This window comes from Accipiter gentilis, chromosome 18 (assembly GCF_929443795.1).
Source record: "Accipiter gentilis chromosome 18, bAccGen1.1, whole genome shotgun sequence".
Taxonomy (NCBI): Eukaryota; Metazoa; Chordata; class Aves; order Accipitriformes; family Accipitridae; genus Astur; species Astur gentilis.
In genome coordinates, this window is record NC_064897.1 from 10,390,019 (window position 1) to 10,411,999 (window position 21,981).

At 40.7% G+C, this 21,981-nt stretch overlaps 1 protein-coding gene across 1 annotated transcript; it reads left to right on the forward strand.

Moving 5' to 3' along the window:
* Positions 1-488: 488 nt before the first annotated feature.
* On the forward strand, positions 489-13,263 carry CMAS (cytidine monophosphate N-acetylneuraminic acid synthetase). The gene is made up of 8 exons (XM_049821903.1): positions 489-677; positions 3,493-3,635; positions 3,843-3,998; positions 6,537-6,670; positions 7,972-8,066; positions 8,851-9,022; positions 10,880-11,030; positions 11,762-13,263. The coding sequence occupies exons 1-8, from the start codon at positions 517-519 to the stop codon at positions 11,992-11,994; spliced, it is 1,245 nt and encodes a 414-aa protein (XP_049677860.1). The 5' UTR covers positions 489-516; the 3' UTR covers positions 11,995-13,263.
* The last annotated feature ends 8,718 nt before the right edge of the window (positions 13,264-21,981 follow it).

Here is a 21,981-nt window from a genome sequence, read left to right on the forward strand (position 1 = left end):
CTTTCCATTTTCCACATTACGTTGAAACCCAAACTCCTGTGCAGCCTTGTATTGGCAGTATAGTACTTTACCTATGCGGTTTCTGTAGGTGAGCGCGTATAACTCGGCCCCGGGCGTGCTCACGCTTCAGCACGCCGCTCCTGAGGTGGAGAGGGGAAGGCCTCCCTTCCCGCCAACGGCGGCTGCGGTGTGACCGCTCTGCCCTCTGCCGGCGGCTCCTCGCACTGCGCGGCCGACCCCGCCGCACTTCGGCCATTTCCGCCGGCGGCCGACGAAACCCCCGCCCAACCCCACGCGGCCGCCGAGGGGCGGGGCGGGGCCGGGCCGCCCCGCGTGCCCCTCTCCCTTCCCGCACGCAGGCGCGGCAGAGGCGGCGCCCCGCCCCTGGAGGGGGGGGAGGGGGGAGACGCAGGACTACACTTCCCAGCATGCACGTTCGGGGCGTGGCAGGGCGCGTGGCAGGGCGCGTAGCAGGGCAGGGCGGGGCGGGCGCGGGGTGTAGGAGGGGAGCGCGGCATGGAGGCGGGCGCGGGGGGCTCGCGCGCCCACCTGGCCGCCCTGGTGCTGGCGCGCGGCGGCAGCAAGGGGATCCGGCTGAAGAACATCAAGCTGCTGGCGGGGGTGCCGCTCATCGGCTGGGTGCTGCGCGCCGCCGCCGACGCCGGCGTCTTCCACAGGTGCGCATGCGCCGCGGAGGGGCTGGGCCGGGCGCCTGTGGTGGCGGGGGGTGCGCGCAGCCCGGGGCTGAGGCAGCGCGGAGGGGGGGTAGTCCCAGCCCGGGACGGCGGTGCTGAGGGGAGCGGCGGCTGCCCGCGGCGGGCTGCCGGGGCGGCCTTCCCTTCCCAGCCGGCTTCCCCGTGACGGGCTCCGAGGCCTGGCGGCGGAGTCCCGGCTGAAGTACAGCGCGGCGGCTGGCCTCCGCCGGGGCCGCCCGGTGGCCTCGCTGAAGCCGCTCCTTCGGGTTCGCGCATGAGGCGGGGGTGTGGTAGGAGAGCCTCGCTGAAGGCGAGGGGGTGCGGTTAGCGTGGCACCAGGCCGTGGAGCAGCGCCGGGCGTGGTGCCGGGCGGGCGGCACCCACCCGTGGCTCCGCTCTCCCTTCGTGGAGAGGGTGAGCCGCGGAGGAGGGAAGGAGTCAAAGTCTTGCGGCAGTTTGAAATTGAAGTTGTTCCGATTCGTGGTTGGGAGCCGCTAGTTGATGGCGTTTGCCAGTAAGCGTTGGCATTTTTACTTAATAAAGTGAAAGGTGGCTGCATTAAATGAAACCGCCAGGCTGCAGGAGGTAATCTGCAGTGCATCACTGAATCACAGGGTGACTCGGGCCGGGGGTCATCTGGTCCCACCCACTGCGCAAATCTGGGGTGGCTGGGCTTGGTCGGGACCGCAGGCAGCTGAGCTTGGGTATCTCGAGGATGGAAACCACCCCACAGCCTTTCCGGGCACTGGTTCCAGTGACCGACAGCCCTCGTGGTTGAAAACCGGTTTTGTGATTTTTCTAATTGGCACTTAGGTTCTCGTGGTAGGTGTCTGTGTCCTCTTACCGCGCTCGTCCAGGAAAAGCTTCTCTGTTTTCTCTCTGCCTGCCCACCAGGTGCTTGAAGGCAGCAGTAAAGTCGCCCTCTCGCCTCCTCTTCGTAAGACTGAATCAAGATGGCTCTTTCAGCGTCTCCTGGCACGCGTGTGCTCCCAGTTCCCAGCCATTGTGCTGGCTCTGTGCTGGGCTTGCTCCAGTTTTTCTTTCTTGTACCGAGGAGCCCACAGCTGGACACAGCACGTGGGAGGCAGTCTTGTAACTGTCAAGTGGAAGGAAGGAATTGCGTGTGCCCATGTGACGCAGAACAGAAGCTCAGTTTGTGGCACAGTGCACAAAACTTTGGTAGCAATAATTAGAGCTAGATAGAAACAAATGTGTTTTTTGTGTTAAGAATATGGGCATTAGAGATTTCTTTTTTTTCTGCCAGAGCAAAACTGAGAATTTTCTATACGTGTACTGATAAACTTAATTAAAACCATTGCATGGTTAGGATGCACTTGGTATGTGCCATACCTAGGTGCAGGTTCCCAATTCAAACCTACTGTATTATGTTCAGAGCAGAGACTTCATGTAGTCAAGTGGAAATGTGGCCCAGCTAGATTCAGAGGTGGAAGTAAGCGTGAATCTTCTGTAACTCATAGCTGCTGTACCATTATCTATTCCGGAAAATCTTCTTCCCTGTATCCAAAAAGTGGAGGAAGCATCGCTGACTTGGTTTTATTTTTAGTAAAGAAGCAGTCAGAAGTGTTTCTTACCTAGATTACTGATAATTACTTAATGCATGTGAAGCCATGTTGCTTCATGACCTGTGGTGGACATGGTGGTTTGAGCAACCTCCTCATTTTGTTTCTGGCATCTGCATTTGCACAACAGGAAGCCAGTTAGGATTATGTAGCCTAACTTTGAAGCATAACAGGTGCATTAGGTGGAAGTGCGCTAGGTTTTCTAGTCACCTTTGAAACAGCTGTGCTGACAGGGTACACATTGCACAACAAAACTCTGTTAGTTGAATAGGGAGTGTATATTTAAGCTAACCAGCCTGAAGCAGTTTATGGAAAATACCTCTTTGGCCTTTATTCACGTGGGTGTGACTTGATGTTGCTGTCACTGTCATACATATTTTTATTCTGATGAACCCATGATGTCTTTGGATGAAAAAACTTAACTAAACCATTTGCTATGTACAGTGCATCGAGAATGGCAGTGTTACTGAGGAAGAAGGGTTGTTTTTAATAGTTTTTGTTTTTATATCTCACATGCTTTTTTGTCACAATGATGGCAGCAATGGCCTCACAATGCTTAGTGTTTATCTTTACATAATATTCAGACTTAGCCCTTTCTTTTGTAAGTGTTTATTATCCCTGAACAATCACAATCTTGCTTTACCAGTATTGAAGGTTTTCTGTGCCAAAAAATATGTGATTGTAACTTGGAACAGCTCTTTCCCTGGGACTGTGTGGAGCCTAATTAACCCATTTTAAAACACTTGCAGAATAAGCTAATCTTTTAACTGTACGGCAGTTTTACTTGTCAGTCTTGTTTCTGAACTCTTAAATTATTTTGAATGCCTCATTCAACCCATTCACAATTCATTGGTCTGTTAGCATGCTTAATAAACTGTGGTGTGCTGACACTGGATTTTTCTGGTAACACTTCTGAATTTTATGTTGCTTAAGCTTCCTACACGGGAAGTAGATCAAGCACCTACAGCATTAAACAGAAATGCAACCCAAGCTTGACACTTTACAATCTAGTGAATGTGTGTGTTTTATTCCTATTGTTAAAAGTTGCTTGTTGGACTGAGAGGGATAGTTTTACTAATGCGAACATAAGAACTAGTTCCTCTCATTGCAAGGTGTAGTACATACATAAGCCAGGGTGTTGTTCAGGTTAGGTTACGGCAGGCAAGTCAGCAATGCTGAGATTTATTCTTTATATTTCTGTCACTGTCTACGAACAGCATATGGGTTTCTACAGACCATGATGAAATTGAGAAGGTTGCAAAGCAGTTTGGCGCTCAAGTTCATCGCAGAAGCCCTGAAGTTTCTCAAGACTCATCAACTTCTCTAGAAGCTATCAAAGAATTTCTTCATCATCATCATGGTAAATCAGTAATGAAGTATGCTGAACTTTTATGTTGTAACCCCAGAGGGATGATGCTCTTATTATTTAGGAAAATAAGTAGAGCCTTTAGTAATTAAAAGCTAAAAAGATTTTCGGGTTTTTTTGTGGCATCCACTTGTATGACGCTTTGCAGTTGTGTGTATTAAATGCAAATTGTTTCATAAATGTTTCTCTGTTTTTCTTTAGAGGTTGATATTGTAGGAAATATTCAAGCAACATCTCCCTGTTTACATCCCAGTGATCTTATAAAAGTGGCAGATCTGATCCAGAGGGAGGGGTTTGATTCTGTCTTCTCTGTTGTGAGACGGCATCAATTTAGATGGAGCGAGGTAAAAAAAGGAGGTAATATTTAGCTGTTTCTGGTTACAGTTATACTTAATAATTTTTTTTTTCAAATGGTTTATTTTCATACCCATGGTATTTACATTAGGAAGTGATATCAGAGACATGGGCTGAGTTCTTTGGAGAGGCATGAGATGGCTTAGAAATTTCTTTTAAGTAGTGCTGTTTTGATATTACTGATCATTGCTCAGCCTTTCTGTAATTGTTTTGTAGAAGTGATAAGGTACGGAAAATTAAAATGTTATTAACTTGTCTAGGCTCAAAATAAAGCTCCCAAAAACTTTACATGTTAACTTCGGCTTGGTGGGTATTCATGTGTGTAGACAGGACACTGAGGCCCTGTCTTAACTAGGAAAGTGTTTGTTCTTACTATGCAGTAGCTAACAAATGACAAATAATGTGAGGTGAAGTCTTAACTGAAGATGGGGTGGCAGCCTCTTAGCCTGGAGACTTGGGGTTTCTTTCAGCCTGCTAATTTGGCTGCCAACTTTTGTCAAATTACAAACTGCCTTTGAGTCCGGAGGACTGAACTCATGTTAATTAGCTCATAGAGAAGAATATGACTATTATTCCCAGAGAAAATATGCCTCTCGGCTACAGTTGCTAAGATGACTAAAGACTGAACTCTTCACTCGCAAATAAAGATTGTACTTTGTTGTAGCTTTAGAAATACCTTTTGTCCTTGTACAAAGAGCTATTCCACACATTATCTGTGTTGGTTTTGTTTCTGTGATTAAAGCAGAAATGTTTGCTGCTTTTTCTAAAACTGGTTAGTTCAGTTACTGTCACAACGTTATTTTTATTTTTTTAAAAGTCAGTATGTTACTTGGACATTATGATTATTCTGTTGAGATGTAAATTGCTTTCGATGAAATTTTTTTTATGACTTTAAAAAGCATCGTGCTGTAAAAGAGCATGTGAAATAAATGAAGCTTGGTATTAGAGATAAGTTGGAGTAAAAGTTAAGCCTTTGTTTAGAATAAACAGATAACTTGAACATTCTCATTTTTCCTCATAAGAGAAGTAACATGACACAGTTTATTCGTAAAGTATAAGAAGATTATCAAAATCGTGGATGGCAGTTTAGGATTCTGTGGATTGCACTTTTTAGGCAACCAAGTGAAAGTCCACTTCACATCATGAGATGCTAGAGTGGACATCTGTGAAAGATTAAATCTCATTTGGATGTACCATGTGGCTTTCTGAAGTGATTGTGTGCCATCTAGTCTCCATAGGTAGATTATTAAAATAAAAAAGCCTCAAGGCCTACCTAAAAGAGCAAATAATTTATTAGTATAAAATGACATCTGAAGTCTTTTAATGTGGTGAGATAAAGAATCATTCACGAGGAGAATGAGGAACACATTGTGCAAACATTACCAGCTTAAGGGTAAAGGCAAATGGCCTTTCAGGAGTGTGGTGTTTCAGGTGACAGTGATTCACAGGAGCATTATACAGTTTAGTATTGTACTCCTTTTTTTTCTTTTTTCTTTTTTTTCTTCCAGATGGCTTTGAAGTACTGATTATGTTAGAAGACTTTTATATCTCTTCCTGTGTATTTCTGTTGTTCCTTCTGCATTAAGTTTTAGTATTGATGCATCCTGAAAGAGAAAGGTGTCTCTCAATGATTGGAAATGTTTACTTCATTGAGGACAAAGCCCTAGTGTATTTATGAAATGCAAGGTGTGTGTATATATACTAAAGCCTCGTGAGGTTTTGGGTGTTTGAGAATGCCCTCTAATTTCTTCATGGTTACTAGATCATGAGATCTGGTGAATTTTAGCTGCTTTGCACATGTGAATTTGGGTGGTGTAAGGCCAGAAGTCTGGTCCCTAGTTCAGTTTCTGCTGCATGCACTACTGGCATTGATAACAATACAGGATCTTACGGGATCATGTTTGTTGAAAGACATTTGTTTGTTTTGTTTGTGGACACTGATTAAACCACTTACACATTATGTGAACTTTTTATATCCTTAAATAGGAAGTATTTTGGGGAAGTGCCAAGATGTTTTCACAGGCAAAATTTCTTCTCATATGCTCTTTTTTCACCTTCCAGATTTCAGGTTGGTCGTCTCAGCTCTCAGGAGTTCATTCAGGGCATTCCTGGTTTTAGGCGTAGGTAGCTGAATGGTTTTTTCCTGCATTTACCCTTACTGCAAGTTAAACCCCTTTCTGTTGCATACTAAGAGATAGGGTACGGAAAGAGTATAGTATTTCTTTCACATTGGTAAGGAGAGTCTAGAAGAATGTCCCCCTCCTTCTTTTAGTAAACAATTTTGGAGCTGACGACTTCTATGGGGTTTTTTGTTTGTTTGTTTTTTAAGTTGGAATGAAAAAATTTCTTTTTCCTCTGCTAGAAATGCAGGGCAGTCCTCCAGTTATTGACAGTCCAAGAAAAAGAAGCAATTCAGTGATTCTTTATAAAGCTAAGCAACGATAGGCAATAACAAAAGAAGTTGGTGACTGATTTGTGGTTAAGTGACTCTGAACAGGGATTCTGGAAAACTTGTTATTTTGTCATTTTTCTCTGTAACAGAAAACAAAATGACAGAGCCCCAAAACCTGAATCCAGCAAAACGGTACCGGAGGCAAGATTGGCCTGGGGAGCTGTATGAAAATGGCTCATTTTATTTTGCCAAGAGACATTTGATTGAGAAGGGCTATTTGCAGGTTAGTGCTTCTGTTTTTCATGCTCTTTAGAATAATACATCTTTTACTCTTGTTATAGAGTGTTCTAAATTCAATAATGTATTTCTATTTCTGATGTAGTCAGTATGAAGTAACAGCACTTTGAGCTCAGGACAGTTTGCTTATTTCTAATTTAACAGGGCTAGCTGTAGCTAGGGCGGTTCCAGTAACAATATTCTCCACAGCAAACAAACTTATACAAATAATATTGAGCAGTATATAGCTATGAGCCTAAAACAATACAATATTGAGTTTCACGTCAGTTCACCAGAATGTAAGTGCATATCTTATAATTCATTTTAGTGTTAGTAAGGGTGTGAAACTGACCTTCATGCAGTGTCATAGGCTTCTCATCTAATCTATAAACTTGTATTCTTGGCCAGTTTAGTCTTACACCAGTTTTGTACTGTAACTTAAACAGTCTTTTTCCCTTTCCTGATGTTTATGTCCCAGTGTAGTAATGCAGAACAAATGTATTTACTTCAGCTTTCATTTTGTTTGTCTACAAGTATAGTCTCTTAGTTTTCTTGTGCAAGACAAGTTCTCCATCTTACAGATCATTTCCAGTATTTGTCAGCAGAACTGAAAAAAAGCCCAATGTAGATATTTCCATATTTCTAAGGTATGCTACGTGAATACTGTACTAGGTATGTCAAGAACACCAGGTTCTTACTTCTGTCTTTTCCAGATACTTCACTAATGCAGAGATACTAGCTTTAGGTTTCTATAATTTGCACACACCCATGCAGTGCCAGCTAGTGCTGTATGGACTTGCAAGCATTGATTTGGATAGCACAGTTGTGTTTGAATTCTACATTTCATGAAGGTTGGGCCACTAACTCTCTGAGGATCAGGGTTTAGGTTGTTTTAATTACATTGGGGTATGGTGCATATTTTTCCAATTGAAATTAAGTCTTTGTGTAGATAGTAAACAAAAAATAAGCACACTATTACTAAGTAAATGCTAAAGGTATTTTACTGTATTAAAAGACCTAGTGAAATTAATGTGGCATAATGACTATAATGCATAACATCTTTCTTGCACGCTTTCTCTAGTTGTAAAATGAAAATACTTATTAACCATTGCCTATAGAAAGTTCCTTCAAGTGCTTGGTTCTGTGACACTGGCAAAAACATCATTATTGACAGTTCACTTTTTATATAAAGTTATTGTGACCACTGTTTAACCAGATACTTAACTTTCATTACATTCTACTAAACTGCACAGGTTTTTATTTGTATTAACCCAAGCAGAAAATTTTAATGGGTTCTATTTCATTTAGGGTGGTAAAATGGCCTACTATGAAATGCGGGCAGAGCACAGTGTGGATATTGATATAGACATTGATTGGCCTATTGCAGAGCAGAGAGTATTGAGGTAAAAGCACTTTTTATTCCTTTATTTCTTTGATAGCGCTTATTGTTTCAGAGTACTGTCATGTGAATTCATAATATATTTAATGTTAGTAATCAGGATCAAAGACAATTGGACAACTTTATTTCCGCCCATCATTTTTTTCCTATCTCTGTTGAAATAATTTGAACTATCTTTGCTGTATGTTTTTTTTGGTGTTTTTTTTTGTTTTGTTTTGTTTTTGTTTTTAAAGTTCAGCTTGTGGAAAAGTGTAAGTCCCACTATACCATAGCAATGTGTTAGCATCGTCTCTGGCTTTTCCAGCTGAGTTGTCCTAGGCTTCCATTGTCTGGACCACATTTACTGATGCACATGACTGAGAGTGTTCATGTAGAAGGCATGAACTGATTACATCTTGCCAGCTGCCTTTTCTTTGCAGCTGCTCTGCACCTCTCTAAGGAAATAATGGGCGGGAATGGAATATCTTTTCTGTGCCTTTCTCATCCTTCAGTCCATTTTGGTTTTGTCCCAGATAAATACTACAGAACATAACCTCTTATCCTAAGGAAATAAATCTCATCCTAATTTTTAAATGGACAACATAACTGAGCTGTCTTTTGGATTGTTCTGTTTTTTTTTCTTTGAAGAGGGAGAATATAGTTGGAGAGTGACAATGAGGAGAAAAGACATTAGAAAAAAAAGAATTTCAAAGCTGATTCTTCTGTCTGAAGATCACAATTGTATTTGAAATACTTGGTTTTGGAGTGTGGAAAAACCTCCATCCTAAAAAGATAACTTCTTTGTCTAGCTTTGGATATTTTGGCAAAGAGCCATTAAAAGAAGTGAAGCTATTGGTTTGCAGTATTGATGGATGCCTGACAAATGGTCGCATTTATGTGACAGAAGATCAGAAGGAAATGGTCTCCTACGATTATAGAGATATTGTTGGTATTGATCTATTAAAGAAAAGAGAAATCCAGGTAAGTGTTGCTCTGAAATGTGAGGCTTTATATCTGATGTAATCTGAGCACTAAAAGATTCTAAAACTCTGCAGCATGTAAGTTGAAGTTTCTTCAGACTACTTGTGATCAAGGAGCTTAATACATTGGTTCAGGGTTGAGTCAAAGGTTGTTCTTGGATCCCTTAGAGGAAAATAAAAGTGGTTTGAGAAAGTCTTCAATCATTCACAGTAGCTATAGCATCTTTCTTTTTTTGTCCTGGAAAAATGTGGGAAGAAATTTTTATGATGTTTTGCTAGCACCAATCATATTGTTCTGTGTACTCTGACACTCATTATTTAGAAGTCAGCTTTACCAAGTAGGGATATGTTGTCACCTCTTGGCTATAGAAGAGGAAGAAATAACCAGGCAAATTAGTTGGTTCATCCTAGCTCACCCATGATTGTTACAAAGAGGTGAAGTCAAACCCCAAACACTTTTGTCTGCATAGTTGTTTTAACCATAACTTATGTGCTTTGAAGTTGTAAGAATTCAGTGTAAATGAAAGACTGAAACAACACAGATTGTAATATGGCTACTTTCATTATTAGCATTACTGATTACTGCTAGTAAATTCTGCTGATCTGAATCTTTGCCTGCATTTATGTAAAATTAGCCTTCTGGCTATTTTCTGTTTTTGCTGCTGCCTTTGATACAGCTAGAAGAATTTTTTGGGGGTAAGAACTAAGTACAGATTTAGGCTGCCTTCAAAGAGCCTTAACTCCATTCTGTTGCAAACAGAGATAGGCATGGATAAGGCAAAGGTAGCTATACCCCAGGTAGACTTCTCCAGGTACACTTTTGGTGTCTCTATTGTAGGATTTTTTTATAACAGGTTAGACGAGACATTCATGACATACTTTGATGCAACTGTTGCTGCCTTGGGGCAGTGAAATGGAGTAGATGGGTTTTCAAAACTCCCTCGGCTTCATTTTCTGAGAGCCAAAAGGGGGAGGAAGCTTGTAATAATTGTTTTCTTGCCTGTGGGATCTCATTTCCATACTTGCTGTGACTTGGAATCTTTCATTAAAAACCTCCTGGTCTTTGTGCTGCACTTCAAGTATTTCTAATACATGTTGCTGATGTACTCTTGCTTTGTGCACCACTCCTATTAATTCTGTATTTAAAATCAGTGCCAAGTATTTGTCAGTATTTAAAAGCAGTTAGGGAAGATAAGCTTGTCTACAGCTTGGACAGAAAACTTGGAGGGGCTGTGTCTGAGATTTTTAAAAATCCTGCTGCAATAATCTGGTTTTAGCTTACCTTGTACATAATTTCTGAAATTCCAAATTTGGAATTAACTTCCAAAGATTAATGTGGTGTGCTATTTCAGTCTGTTTAGTATTCTGTTGATGCTCTGAAGTCCTACTGTAAATAAAATGATGTTATGAGGTAGAGGAGTCAAGGAAAATACTTCATAATAATCTACTGCTACAAAGGCTTCAGAAATCTTCCTTGGGAATTCTCTTATTCCCTACTGTGGCTTAATGAGATGATATTGCACTAGATAGTCAGCATACCATTGTACTGTGATATCCAGTATTTTATTTGGTACATGTTGCGTTTAAAAAGACAAATGTAAATTTCTTTTTCTGAAGGTCAGGGAAGCTTACAGAATGGTGTTTCACTTTCCCAAAGCAACTTGAAGACTGTAATGGGGTTTCATATGCTAATTACCTCTGCTCTGAGTTTTGATTGAAGAAACCAGTTATTCAATGCTTTTCTGACATCTGTGAGAGCTTCTATGAGCAAAACTTCTATTGTTTTTTTAATAAATCAACTTACATGTCATATTTCTTTGTATGTAGAATTTACTCTGACTTGACTATATTTTAATAGGTTCGACTGATCTCTGAAAGAGATTGTTCAAAAACACTGTCAGCCATGCAGCTGGGATGTATAGCAAAAGTTAGCGCAACAAACAAATTACAGGTCCTGGAGGACTGGCAAAAAGACATGGGTTTGAGCTGGAAAGAAGTCGCTTACTTAGGTCTGTTCTTTTGTTTGTTTGCTTTTGGTAGTAAAATTTCATATAGTATACACAAATACAAACTTCATAATGCTGCTCAGCTCCAAAACACTTTGCTCTTTGTTAATACACTAAACTTAATGGGATTGATGTGCAAATTACAGCACACAATCACCAAAAACAGCTACATATTTTAAGGCTTGTTAGGGTACAGTCTAAATATTAAAGGCATTGATGAATCGGTGTCTAACTTGGTAAGGGAAGTCTTAGCTATTTTTATAACGAGATTTAGGAAAGCTTTTGGTATTGCGTAAGCACACAGTTACAGCTCACAACTCTGAACTGATTCTAGTTCATTTCAGATAAATATTGTGTAGATTACATTCTGAAATGGAAACAAGAAATGGGCAGAATTAAAACTGAAAGCCATATGATCCTGTACAAAACTGTATTTCAGTGACAGCTTAAGTATATAGTCCTGCAAATGCTTATTCAGTTGCTCAAATAATTTTATTACTCTTAAAAGTACTATTCTTGCCTGAAGAGTGTGTGACGTGATCAGTGTTTACATGTACCATTAAGATTTTCCAAGAACTGACATGCACAAAGTGCTGCTGAGCTGCTGAGATGAAAATTGTGGCAAGAATACAAATACAAGAATACAAAAAATAGATTAACATGTACGCAGAAAAATACTGAGTTTGCTCAGTTTTTCCCCTCTCTGATATTTTGTCTGTCATCTTTCTCAATAGGAAATGAAGAGTCTGATGTGGAATGCCTGAAGAAAGCTGGCATGAGTGGTGTGCCTGCTGATGCTTGTGTACTTGCTCAGAAGGCTGCTGGTTATATTTGTAAAAGCAATGGTGGCTGTGGAGCTGTCCGGGAGTTTGCGGAACACATATTCCTGTTGTTAGAAAAGGTGAACTCTGCAAGAAAGCAAAAGGAAGAAATGAGTTCAGCAGGAAAGGAAATGGGGGGGAAATGAGAACAGCAGGAGAGGAAGTAAGGGACTAATGCAAAAAGAGTAATACAGCTGGTCAATCCTGCTTTTCTTCTCCTCTTCCTCTCTCAGTAAGTGTCCCAAAGGATGGCTTATCTTTCAAGTTTTACATTGCAGTAGCGTTAAAAAGATGTTTCTAATTAAAGTCCCACTTTGAATAAGTGTTGATAATCACAATCATATGCTGATAATGATGATCATATTCGTGATTATTTTAAAAGCCATTTAAGTGCAATGGAAGGAATTCTACAAAAGGTAGTGCCCTGTAAATCTAATCTTCCTACAGGAATGATGTGTCTTTTATTTCATAATCTGAATATTTTCAGGGATCAATGATTTTGCACAACTTGAGGATTTGTAATTCAGACTTAAAAAAAAAAAATGCTGTCAGTTTTGCTTATTTGGTTTATATTTCCTCTATGAAATGTCAACCTGATGGTGTAGTTGTGTGTTTGCTTTTTACAGGATTCATCCTTAGTAAGGAAAAGATTTAGCATATGCTGGAGAGGTCAGGTGTAAAATAACTATCAAACTTCTTCCTATAGTTTTAAAAGACGGTGCAGTTACTTTAAAACCAGTTAATATTAGTGTTAGTTAAGAAAAGCACTTAAGCATGTGTTCAGTTTTAAGGTCATAAATATTTAAATGGCATTTGGAATTGTGCCTCTTATCTTTGAATCTGTTTATATTGGGTTTTATTACAGTGCTTAAATTAACATACTCAAATGCTTAGCCAATCAATTTCCCGTTAACTTTGAATCTTCCCTTTGCAGAAACTCAGTTTCTTTCATGAAGGCTTTATTACAACCATTAGTGAGTGAAAAAAACCCAAACAACCAAAAACGCCTTTCATGTTATTGTATGGAAAAGTACTGCTGTTAAAAAAAAAAAAAAAGTTGTTGTTGATTGTGGGTTTATTATAATATATACACAGTATTTTTAGCATGTTAATTTAAAGTTGGTGTATATGTATGTTTGTATTTATGGAAAATACAATTTTTACCATGTCTTGATTTAAAGAACTCAGTATCTGTAAAAACTTGTAGAACTGACACTGAAAATATGCATCAGTTTTCAATCCTAGCATTTATCTGTGAGTAAAGTTCTGCCTTGGGTTACACTTCAAAAATAAAAAATATTGGTGGTACACAGGCAATTACTACTGAGGTGAATAATAATGGCTTGTCATTTTGTTTTGTGTCTCTGCTAAATGGACACTCCCAATATAATATCAGCTGATATATTGCCCTCTGATTAACTTTGTGTTTACATCCTTTTACAAAGCAAAATTTTAAACTGAAATTTTTTTACTACCTATCTACAGCAGCAAGGTTAACAGGTGAATAGTTTACTGTACTGATCAGCTCTAAGTTATCATTTAAGTATTTCCTTTCAGTGAGGTTTTAGGGTTCTGTGCTGGATAACAGGGCCACCACATTTTGGACAGAACTATGGATTTTGGTATAGGTAGGTGAGTTATTTTAGTTGTATAGAATATGTAGTAAAGCTTCAGAAGTCCAGATTGGATGAACAATTCAGGTTTGATTATGTCATATAGAATTGGCCAAGTGTTTAGTTACCTCACCTTGTCATTGTCAAGTAACTTGCTGACTTTGATTTCAAGAACAGTTTCCTGTGAATAGATAGCTTTAAACAAGGTGATTGTGACTTAGCTTGATTCCCATTCCTTTTATGTTAGAGAAAGCAAAAATATGAGTAAGTGCAATTATAATAGAAATATGTGTGGCAGTACTGTTTGTAGCTTACTGTTTGAATCAAGAACTCTTCTAATGTTTCAGCTGCTTGCTGAATGTGCTGCATATACCTTGGATCTGTACCCAAAATTTCTACATCTATCAAAAATAAAGGTAGAAACACTTTTGTATGAGTGTTGGTAATGAGCAGGAAAAAATGGTAGCTGATATATACGTGTTTTCACTTTGACAAATTCTTGTTTAGAAAAATGTGGTATAATCTTACATTGGGCATATAGGAAGAATATGAAGAATAAGAGCCCTTGAGAGTATTTAAAAAAACCCTGTTTGATGATATGGAAGATGTATGATCCTCTGCCTGAAAGGTTCAGATTTGTGTTGCCCACATTGCAAGGGAAAGTCTAACTATAAACTAGAGTAGCATGAGGAATATTTTAATTACTCCTCCTGATTTGATAGAAGATCCTCAATCATACGAAGGATTTAGGGGTCACAGAGACAAAGATAGTGATGATAACGCTAACAGTCACCTTAAAGAGGAAATTCCAGGTCCCGGACAAGTTTCAAAAGTGTAGCATCTTTTGCCAATGCCTGCTGTTGCAGTACATATCCTGGCACTGTGACTGCTTTTCATTAGAGGTGTGTTGTTCACTCAGACTAGATTTCAGTGGTTATTTTTGTTATAGTGGACTAATTTTGGAATAATCTCTTTTGGTCATGTGAGCGCTTGCTTTTTACTTTAAATTGCCTAGTACGTTCCAAAAAAGATCTTGGATAATGTGGGCTGCTTTAACATAACTTTGTGAAACCTAAAAAAGTAAACTGTGTTACAGTTTGTAATAAGCTATTATGAAAAAATAGCTGGTTACCTGAAATTTGAAATAAACAGTTTTCTTTTTAGTCTTTTGAGTAGAGAATGGTTATGGAGTGATTTACGATGAATTTGTGTGCTGTAAATCATACACTTTCAAGTTCATGTGCCACACAAATGGATTATACCTGATGAAGGCAGACAAATTTAATGCCCAAATTAATCACATGCACGCACAGTCATTTACTCCAAATCTTCATCTTGATCTGGTCTTGCAAGCAAATCTTGAATGTTTTGTGTGTGTGGTTATACCCTCTTAAATAAACTTTTTCACTTGCCTGTGTTCCATGTTTTCAAATAGCTGGTTTCACAGTGCTGTGCTTTGTTGCCCTTGTTTGTGAAAAGGTAGTATTCATATCTCTGTTTTCTGAGCTGTCAAAGCCAGCCCAGTATTTCTGTGGAAGGATACTCTTGTAAATTGAGCAGAACACGTTGAGAATTACTTGGCAGGATAGGATGTTCTCGGAGATAATTCCCGTTTTGGTTAGGCCTTGAGATCTCTACTAGTTTTGGCTGTTTGGCTCTTGCCAGGGGAGTTAAGGAGAGGGGAGTAGAATAGACTTTAACACATTGTCTTTACATTTGATAACTGACACAAGGGTAGGGGTTAGCCCTTTACCTACTTCTGGCTCCATTAATTCATTTTTATCTGATCTTTGTCCTATTCAGTGTATCTTTCTCTCCAGTTCTGTGCTATTTCCTGTAAGGTGATCCAACGTGTTCTGACCTTAGTTCATTTCAAATCAATATGAATCATATAAAACTTGGCCTTTTGAGATCAGAGAGATTTTATAATACTTGGTGATTTCAAGTTCTTAATACTTTTAAACCTTGAGCACACATTAGTTAACTAGTTTTTCCAGAGCCCATGTGGGAAGCAGGTTTTTTTTAAATTACATTTTCTACTAGTATTCTCTTAAAACAATATATCTTGTTTCCAGAAATAACTCCAAATAAATTTAGTTATACCCATCGGGACTAACTATCCTAAATGTCAGCATTATAAAAGCAGTCATAAGGTATGTCCAGTGGAAGAAAAACGCTCTATTATGCATGAACCTGTTGCATAAATGAGTTAGAAAAATTTGTCACTAATACCCTTGTCTGAAAAATCCTCGGATGGTAGGTTTGCTTCTCTCTCTTGTTCTTGGGCAGAATTGTCTATCCCCACTTCTGATCCTAGATATGTTTATATATGTGGCTCTGGTTTAATAGAGCTTTCCCACTGCTAGAGGTACTGGAGGAAAGAGAAACATTTGGGAATGGTCCCATTCTATAGTTGTCTCCCACACCTCTGTAGCATCACAGACCACTTTCCCTAAAAGGGTTGCAATTATTTTCTTTTTGCAGATGGAAGGATTTTTTAATTTTTTATAAAAAAGGTATGAAAGGGTGTAAGCATTGAGCAATGTGGAGGCAATGATAACAAATTATTCAGGTTAGTAAGAGCAGGGTGATGAAACTGGGTAGATTTACATAATAAGATGAACATAATAGAAAAACAATCCTAATGTCATATATAAAAAATACCCATTTCTACTGAGCAGTTATAATCCAGAAAAATATCTATTGGTTTGAAGTGTGTGCTAGCAGCTAAAAAGGCAAACTGAATTTTAGGAATTATTAGGAAAAGCATATGGAACAAAAAGGATAAAAGTAATTATTCCACTGTATAAATCAGTGATTTGCATGTATCTTGAATACTGCATGTTTTGTTTCTTACATGTTAAAAAGATTGTAACACTCAAAAAGTTGTGGGAGGATAAAATGGATGATGAAAGGAAGGAATCGGGTTCGGCATGAGCAATAGCCAAGTAAGAATTCTTCATTTTGCAAGAAGCATGACTGGAGGGAGTTGTGTTAGATACCTGTAAAACTGAGAGGGACAGTGAGCTAGAGGAAGACCACTGAAGAAGCTAGCAGGGACCAAAAGCAGATGCCTAAGGAATATAAATTTGCCATGTTCTATTTAGTAGTGCTTTCCAGTTTTCCTGTGGCCTCAAAACATTTGCAGCTCATGGATTTCCAAAGCTGGGCATGGCTTGCAGACATTTAAGAACCTCAGCACACTTAAACCAGCCTTTGGCCATGTGTTCTGCAAATCTGACACCTGATATGGTTCCTCTGGTTCTGAACCTTCGTTTCTTCCTCCTATTTTTTTGTATGGGAAACACCCAAGTTGATTTTTATCCTTATTTCACAAAATACATCAGTGGTTCATTCTAAAATGTCAATGTATAGCTCTGACACGGTGAGGAGCAGGACATGACATTACTATTACTGATAGGAATTAATCATTTAATCTTAAGAACTCATTGAAAATAGGGCAAAAGTACACACAGAACTGTGTAAGAGTATGATGATATCAGCTGAATCAGCATCCATCTGTCAGATTCTAATGGTAAATTGCTTGGGAAGTTCTTGGACAAAATGTAATTAAGGTTGGGAGAATATTCAGGAAAATATGTGCTTGTCCTGTTTGTTCACATACTCTTGCAGACAAGTTTCTGGGCTAAATGGCCATATATCTGAGCTAACATGGCCACTCTTGTGTTAAATATGGAGGTAGTCTCTCCAGGGATGTAACTTTTAACTAAGCCTGTAGTTGCATGACGTTTTATTGCCTGTAAAGTCCATGTGAAAGTGTGATTATTTTTATTCTCCCACCTTTTTTTCCTGGTTACATCTTGGCCACAGCAACAGACTCAGGTTGGAAGGGGATGCATCACCAGTCACTGATCCTTCTGACCAGGGATGCCCAACTGAAGTGTTGCGATTGATTAGGTGAAACCTGGTCTAAAAAGCTTGAGAATTGGATAAGTAATCTGATCTAGATAAATACAGAACACCCCCATTGATTTGACTTAATGAACTTAAAGTTCAAAATGTTTATCATGATCTGCCTTTGGATTAATTCAATTCTGTGAATGCTGCCATCTCTTAAAGGAGCTGGAGCTACATTTGCACCCGAATGGAGTATGGAAGGGTTTTATGGGCAGTAGTTCTGATGACTTGCAAACAAGCCCTAGTCCTGACTCACCACATCAGTATCTCAACATCCTTGTGTCTTTGTGCGCTCTCACTGTAAAAAAACTGTGGGCTGTCTGCAAGCCATGCTGCTTTTTACTACTTGCTCTAGTATGCTTCATACACTGCCAGGTTTTTACTATCATGTCATTGAGCACCTTGCAGCTCGTAGGAGCGAAGCTCACGAAGTTTCTTATTTGTTTGTTTAAAGAAAGCACACATTTGACTTACAATGAAAGCCAAGAGATTTCAGGGGTTTTCAGGGTAAAGTTGGAGGCAGCGCATGGCATTGTAGAGAACAGCGAGCTAACTGGATCTGTGCCTTGCAGTGCCTCTGTACTGATGCCCCTGCCAAGAAGCAGGGGAACTCAAGTCCGGGCTGCTTCAGTTAAGCTGCTGTCATTTCATTGGTGTCTGAGCTTGGATAGCACAGAGATGTACAAGCTAGCTTTATATTGCATTTCATTACCTGCCAGTGAAGTCCTGCTGTACTTTTTTTTTTTTTTAATTGTTATGTAGGTAAATCCTTAATTTAGCCAGTAGGCAATGCTGTAGACTGATTAATTCCTCATCCCTCTTAAGTAGCTAGGCAACTAACTGCAGTTTGAGCAGCACAGTGATACCTACCTGGCTGTTGGATTAGGTCTAAGTAGTTTACCAAGGTCACAAATGACAGAGAACAACAGACCACAGTTGTCCTTTGGCTTAGTGAAAAGCCTTGCAGGCAGAAGAGGAAAATCTGCTTGTATTACTCCTAAGCGTCAGTATTTGCTTACCCGTGAATGCCATCATCTGTCCCTTCATCCTGTCTCCACTGTGGCTGCTAGTAGATTCTGAGTGGTGCAGATTGATCATTCCCAGGTGCATCCTTGAAGACACTGGCAGTCAGAAATGAAGGACTTCATAAGCAGGCTGTGCATCAGGACCATCCCTAGCTACCCAGAGACAAACCTGCTCCCCTCAAACCTGTGTCTGATTCCTTTCAGAGTCTGCTTCTGCTTTTGAGCCCCGCAGCAGCCTGAGAAAATGAATGCCTAATTGTTGTGCGGAGCTTTGCAGTTAGAACACTGCAGTCAATAGATGTCAGTGAAGAACAAACATTTCTGTTCCTTTCAGAGGCAGCGCTGCTTCCAGTTTTGCTGGCAGAAAGCCTGCGTGGCTGCCGAGCCCATGCCGGAGTGGACATGTCTCTGCTGCTATGGGGCTGCAGTTGTTTCCAAGATGGCTATTTCTCCATTTAGCGTTGGCCTGCAGGACCAGTTTGGAAAGAGGCCGAAAGGAGGCACGGCAACGTAATTTGTGACTTCATGCTTTTCTGTCACCGCGTTTTCCACTCGAGCAGCTGTTGGGTGCTCCCAGTTGCTCCCTGTTGGGGACGTGAGATGCCACCGCTTCTCTCTGCTTGGCCAAGGAGAAGCCTCTTCTGCGGGAGCCCGGGAGAGGCAATGTCTCACCATGCGCCCCCACTGTCTTTCACTGTCCTTTCCTACAGTTTATCCTCTGTGGTATGCAGGATGGGTAAACAGATTTGGGAAGAGGGGAAGACTGTCTCCTATCAAAGTTAATAGAGAAGTTGCTGCAGAATTGTCTCTTGTGGTTGCTGGTCCCTTGAAAGAAGGTGGATTGCGGTCATCTGTGAGGCTGGAACTGGTAAAGGAGTGAAATGGCCGCTCAGTCCTTTTCCCCCTTTCTGAGCATGGTCTTTCAGCAATAGCCTTCACCCCCAACTCAGCCCTTTCTGTCAGGCTTGATTCCTCCTGTCCCATCCCCACTGGGTCTTTGCAGCAGGAGTGCCCTTGCCTCTTGGTCAGTGGTCTGTGACTCCTGTCTCATTGGCTGGTCATGAAGTGAGCCCCATGGAAATTCCTTCTGGTCCTCCACATTTACTTTTCCAGCTGCCAGATGGTTACAAGTAAACCCCTGTCTTGATCCCCTGAGCATCTCTGCTCTACTTAGACCCAGTGCAGGAAACCCACCAATTGATCTCCTTAGTCTTCTCTATTTTGCTATGACTTCTGGCTTCAAAGATTACCAGAACTGGCTCAGATTCCTTCCCCTGCCTGCTCTTCCCCCCTCACTTCTCCAGACTCACTTGCATCTTCTGCAAGGCATTCCTGAAGCTATTCAGAGAGATTTTTTTTCAACAGTCATTGTTCACTCCAATAAACTGCTTTAAACATCAAGCTCAATTGTATCAGAACTACTGTGACTTCAAGTCAGATTGCTAGGATGTTCACCTCAGCGCCTGTTCTTCTCTGAGAGCTACTTTAGAAGATAGTTGCATGATGTTTTCAGGGAAAATGTCCTTGAAGCAAGGCCTGGAATTTATGTGTTCCTGCCACAAGATTTCTGGCCTCCCAAATGCTCTTTCCCATCTCACCCAAAGGCCAGATAAGCCTGGGTAGCAAGCAAAGCAGGCTAACTTCGACAAGAACAGCTAGAAGCCTCATATCTCAGCTCTGATGGCATAAATGTTTAATGCTGTCCTCTGGAATTAAATCAATCTTGAGAAGAGCCCTCACTCAGGAAGGTAGAATATATTACCCGAATAGGAAAGCAGTATTGTAACCATTTACATGTAATAGAGGTTGCACGGGGCTTTGTTTCTTCCAAACCTGGCATTGCTGTGTTCTAGTTATATTTTGGACCAGTATTTTTGTGTTTTGTAGGGCTGAAATTTCTCTCCCTTGAAAAATTTTAACTGCCATAGAAAAAAGAAAGAAAAATGGAGAGGAGAAGAGACGTTTTTACAACATCTTACTATGGAAGTTTTGAAAATTTTTTAATATCTCCACGACCTGCCAAAATGACTTGTGGAGCCAGATTGACAATTCTTTGAAAAACTCAGTTTGAATCCCTCTGCTACAGTCATAGAAGGGGAGGGAGAGTAGCAGCGCAGTGGGGAGAGCAAGAGCAAAGAGGATGGAAGAAAAGGCACGTGTAGCAGCTGCTGGGAGACAAGAGCAAAGAGGATGTAAGGAAAGGAAGGTGTAGCAGCTTCTGGGAGACCCTGGTTGCTAGCAGCTGCCATCACATATCCCCATCCTTTAGGAGGAGTGCCCAGCCTAGCTTTCTGGACCTCTGACATAGGCAAGTTTTGCTATGCTGCCTGCAGCTGCACTGGGCTCTGCCAGTGCCTAGGCTAGACCTGCTACCCTGTAGTTTTACTAGCAGAAGCTGCTTGCTTTTTCAGGCTCTTACTTACTGCCGGCCAGTTGCTGCACTCTACCTCAGGTGTGGCTGCATTGTGTAAAGCTGGAGTAAAGCTGTATTTAAAGCACTTGGAGATTAAAAATGCTGTGTAAGTGCAAAGTGTTACTGAGAGGAACTTTATTTTAAAAGTCCATTTAACTCTGCAGTGCAGTGCTAGAGGTCAGACAGCTGACAAAATACTCAGTACCATATATTCTAACGCTATCCCTTCAGCCAGTTCAGGACTGTGTGCTTTAACCCCCTCGTTGATCCACATGACATGTCCTCACCCTGCCCTTTCGCACACAGTTTCATATTCTGAATATACATATAAATGCTGCTTATAGCAGTCTTCTTAATGCAGTTAAACTCGCTTGCAAACTTCATTTGCCCAGGGACCCTTTGGCTTTTTTCCATACTCAGAGGGCTAGAAAAAATAAGTCTTTAAGTAAAATGTTCAAGCATCTTCATTAACTGATCTCTTGCTGTTTATTAATAGTGGAAGAATGACACCTGAAAGGAGGGCGACAGTGTTTCGTGGCATTTTAGAGGGAGAAAGAGTGATTTTAGTGTCAGAAGAGCAAAGCAACACAAACTTCTGGTTTCCAAATAGGTCATTTGCATAAAACAGTGCTCAGGGCAGCCTCTCCCTTAAATTGTGATGAATTGGTAAATGGCAAGGACCTGCAGTCAAACAGGCTTTTCTCTCGCTGATCTCTTCAGTGTGTAACTTCTGCATCATTTGTGCAGATGCAAAATCCGTAGGTATTGATGTCAGCCTGCACAAGCAAGGTATGAAATGAAAGGGTTGTGGGGCAAGTGTGAAGTACATGACTAGAGAGAGCATTAGTGTTCACTGTAAGCAAGGCCATACCTCAGCTTCTGAGAACCAACACACCCAGGGGATGAGCTTGCCTTACAGATCTCTACCTTCAGAGCACGCAGGAGTCAAAGCAGAGTAATCATGCTTGTCTGCATGAGTTTCTTTGCGATCAGCTTTTGCTATGTTTTTTTCTGCCTGCTGATGCCTTGGAATTGTATGGTTGGGGAGAGCTAGTTTGGGGAGAAGAGTCCTGAAAGGCAGCCTGCAAAGCAGTTTGAAGGTGAGGACAAAAAACACATCATGGAATAAACCTTCACTAGGTTCCTAGAACAGTCCCTGGGATG